Source organism: Poromitra crassiceps, assembly GCF_964638095.1.
Source record: "Poromitra crassiceps genome assembly, chromosome: 2".
In the NCBI taxonomy this organism is placed as follows: Eukaryota; Metazoa; Chordata; class Actinopteri; order Beryciformes; family Melamphaidae; genus Poromitra; species Poromitra crassiceps.
This window is the reverse complement of record NC_139624.1, coordinates 38,786,492-38,790,530: the sequence shown is the minus strand read 5'-3', so window position 1 is coordinate 38,790,530 and position 4,039 is coordinate 38,786,492. Positions and strand designations below refer to the sequence as shown.

The window sequence follows — 4,039 nt, the reverse complement described above, 5'->3', positions numbered from 1 at the left end:
GCGGTCCGTCACATTTTTCGTCCCCCAGCTGCTAGGCCAAACCGTTAAATAGTTCCCAGCATCAGCGTTACACAATCTGATTCTGGAATAAAAAAAAATATATAGCTTGGAAATTACTACCTACATTTCCTGCTTTGTTATATCCCCAAACAATCCCAACACATTATACGAGGGATCAGCCGAGCAGCATTTTGGTAAACAAATCGCGTCACTGGGTGGCAACGACAATGGAGCCCAAGTGGCGCAGGCGTGAGTGTCTGCTCTAGCCGGCTTGACTCTGTTTACATTTTAAAAACTGCGACAGCTCACACAACTTTAACACGACATGCATATATTATACATACAACTATTGAGCTACTTCTGCTCTCACTCAGAATGTAAGCGATGTGATGTATAGTTTTTGAGATATTAAGGTTTGTTTGGCACAACTCGTACTATTAACTGCCGCGGGGTTCAGCATTTCTGGGTGGCAAGTGACGTCACGCTGATTCGTTTGAAACACTGTGCTATCTATCCTATTAGACTTTTCCACGAGTCACTTTAAAATGTTCCAGATTTTTTTCCCAGAGGCAAGTCCGTTCAAACAAGGGGGAGAATGTGCAGCTATCATCGCTCACAACGTTCAACAGGGTGCAGTGTTGTGCGTGTGTCAAACAAACTTTCAGACGGAAGAAATGCGTCTGTGTTTTTAGAGGGCGGTATGGGCGGTTTGTTCTGGAGGAGGAAAAAAAACATAAGCCCTCCTCCTCCGACCCCACCCGTCCCGTTTCCTTCAAGTCACAACTTGATCCAAATCTTTTTGGTCGGAACAGTCAATGGTCGGAACAATGTTGAGAAATAACGTGAGAATGCATGGCGGAGAGGGCTGTACTTTAAAGCCTTTGTCATCATAGGCTATCTTTTCATTAATATTTTTCACGTTTTTGTTTTTCTGTGATTTGACTGCCCCCCGACCCGACACAAGATGAGCGACAACGACATCCTAGAGATGGACTCCGTGGGTTCTGAGACAGAGGAGTTAGAGAGAGATACTAAACTAGGAATGATAGACGAAGAAACTGGTGAGACCACACTTTTACATAACGTTACGAGTGTGTGAGTGCAGGTCACTGAGCTAAATAAATAGGTGCAGGTCCTGTATGTGAATCATCATAGCTATCACAATGATTTTTGTTGTGTGTGCCTTGTGTCAGGAACGAAATTGGGCCTTTATGTTCCCAACAATTTAATCATAGTGTAACAGACTTTTCTGCATACGTTTAGGCCTATTCAACTTAGCCTACTTAAAAGTTTCGTTCTGCAGTCTTGTTATTGGTTTCTGTTGAGCTTTGAACATCTTAGTTAAAATTCGCTAAGTGGTGTCTGCTGTGGTGGTGTGTCAGTCACGATTTGAGACGGAATTGATGTCACTTGAGCAATTGATAAAAGTGACGTTTCAGGCAAGGCCCTTCCTCAGACATAAATGAAGTGTAGGGACACACCCCTTAAGTACCCTCGCAGGGTTCATTTATGTCTGAGGAAGGGCCTTGCCCGAAACGTCACTTTTTTGTGGTCAAATAAATATTTGGGAGCAGCTGCCAGTGTGCGGACTCTATTTTTATTACTTATCTGCACTTCGGTCCTGCACCTGGTTTTAACCCCTCACTGGATGTGCGTGCCTTTTTGTACTTTTTATACTTGAGCAATTGATGTCATCAGTGATGTCACTCGAGCAAACTGTGACGTCATCAGTGATGTCACTCGAGCACCTGTGTTTGCCCAACTGTGATGTCACTCAGGCGGTTGTGATGTCATCAGTGATGTCACTCGAGCAACTGTGATGTAGTATGAGCTGATGGCGCACAGTTGCACGATGGCGCCTAGGTGTGTGGGCAGTGTCTGCTGTGATGTTACTCAGGCAGTTGTGATGTCATCAGTGATGTCAAGCAACTGTGATCTAACACTGGGTTCCATATCCTGATAAACGTATGAGGATTGCCAGACAATTCGTAAAATGCTCACCAATTCACTTAACCAGGGCTCAAATTTGAGAGCCGAGTCAGATTTCCACAGTTTCAAAATGCATCTATTGGCCATTATCATGTCGTACACCAAGGCTGAGCGGGCATCTATCCTTTGGACAAGTCCAGAAATGGTGGGTCAGGGTGATCCCTTAAGATTAATACTACACACAGTTTTAATTGTTGGCAGTGATATACCTTATGATAGAGCTTAGACCCTGTATTGATGGATATAACAGATGCTTCCTTTGACCACATGGCAGAGATGGGGACTTGGACTTGGGACTTGGACTTGAGTCGCACTTAAGTCTCACTCACAGTGACTTGAGACTTGACTTGAGACTCGTCCTCAAAGACTTGAGACTTGACTTGGACTTGAGTTTTGGGACTTGTGAACAATCTTTATTTTTTATTAAATTTTTTTGGTGCATTAACATTAAGGAAATCTATACTGATGTCATCCAATCAATGCTGATAATGTATGCTAATAGATAAAGGAGTGAGGATAATACAGTACATGCTTTGAATTCCTTCATTTAGCTCTGCAGTGTTCTAAGCAGACTGGATGGCATGTAACAGATGATAGAACGCTCATCCATAAGAGACTTGAGACTTGACTTGGACTTGTGACCAAAGACTTGAGACTTGACTTGGACTTGCTCCTCAAAGACTTGAGACTTGACTTGGACTTGAGCTCAAATACTTGAGACTTGACTTAGACTTGCAAAAAATGACTTGTGAGCATCTCTGCCACATGGATGTGTAATCACAAAGGGGATGCAGTGCATTCTGCTCCATGTAGCCTAATATGAATCAGTTATGCTTACACAGTCAGCTGCAGCCTGTGTTACTGTGATTTGGTTAGGGTTAGGGTTTGTTAGGGTTCAGGGTTAGGCTTAGCTGCAGCCTGTGATACTGTGATTTGGTTAGGGTTAGGGTTTGTTAGGGTTCAGGGTTAGGCTCAGCTGCAGCCTGTGATACTGTGATTTGGTTAGGGTTAGGGTTTGTTAGGGTTCAGGATTAGGCTCAGCTGCAGCCTGTGATACTGTGATTTGGTTAGGGTTAGGGTTTGTTAGGGTTCAGGGTTAGGCTCAGCTGCAGCCTGTGATGCGTATGCTGTGATTGTAGTGGAGAAAGTGAGAAGTGCTGTATAGCTGCATGCTGCGACCAGACGTGTGCTTTCTTTGAACTATTTCAACTAGCCTATTATTGTGCAAGACGAGTGCCATGGATGTCTGGAAAGATTAGGCAATCACAGGAAAGTAATTCAATTTTACAATATGTAGATATGACAACGGGTTAGGTTTAGGCATGGGGGGTGGGAGAGGTTAGGGTTAGGGTCTGGGGGAGGTTAGGTTTAGGCATGGGGGGTGGGAGAGGTTAGGTTTAGGATTAGGGTCTGGGAGAGGTTAGCTCCTCCAGACCCTAATGGGGGAGCAGTTGACTAATGGGGGAGCAGTAAGTTAGGCTAATGGGGGAGCAGTTGCCATAAGCGTCAAAGATGACTTTCATGGGTTTGCATTGAGTTTAGTGGGAAAGCCCAAGTTGTTTCATGTGTCGCTCAAGGGTACCATGTTAGTAACAAGCGACGCACAAGGGACGGGACAAAGCGTCAATATGCTACGCGCTCGGAGTGAGAACGCGTTGGCTCAGTGGCCTTGTGGTTTGAGTGTCCGCCCTGAGACTGGGAGGTCGTGAGTTCGATTCCTGGCCGAGTCATACCAAAGACTGTAAAAATGGGACCCATTTGCCTCCTCGCTTGGCACTCATCATCTAAGGGTTGGAATTGGGGGGTTAGATCACCATAATGATTCCCGAGCGCGGCACTACTGCTGCCGCTCCCCCAGGGGATGGGTCAAATGCGGAGAACAAATTTCGCACACTCAGGTGTGGGACTTTACTTTACCTTTACCCGCCACTGTCTTATTTAGACTATTTCACATCCCACCCAAATCAGCCATTTTGTGTCTAAATGGCAGGAAGTAAAACAAGTGCAAGCAAGGCGTTGATTAGAGCCCCAGGACTGGAACAACTAAATG

At 45.0% G+C, this 4,039-nt stretch overlaps 1 protein-coding gene across 1 annotated transcript in view; it reads left to right on the top strand.

Moving 5' to 3' along the window:
* Positions 1-841: 841 nt before the first annotated feature.
* Positions 842-4,039, top strand: part of ano6 (anoctamin 6) — a 44,136-nt gene continuing 40,938 nt past the window's right edge. The window contains exon 1 of the mRNA XM_083657453.1: positions 842-1,061. Within this exon, the coding sequence (XP_083513579.1) occupies positions 965-1,061 (97 nt within the window). The 5' untranslated portion in view covers positions 842-964. The remainder of the gene's footprint in view (positions 1,062-4,039) is intronic.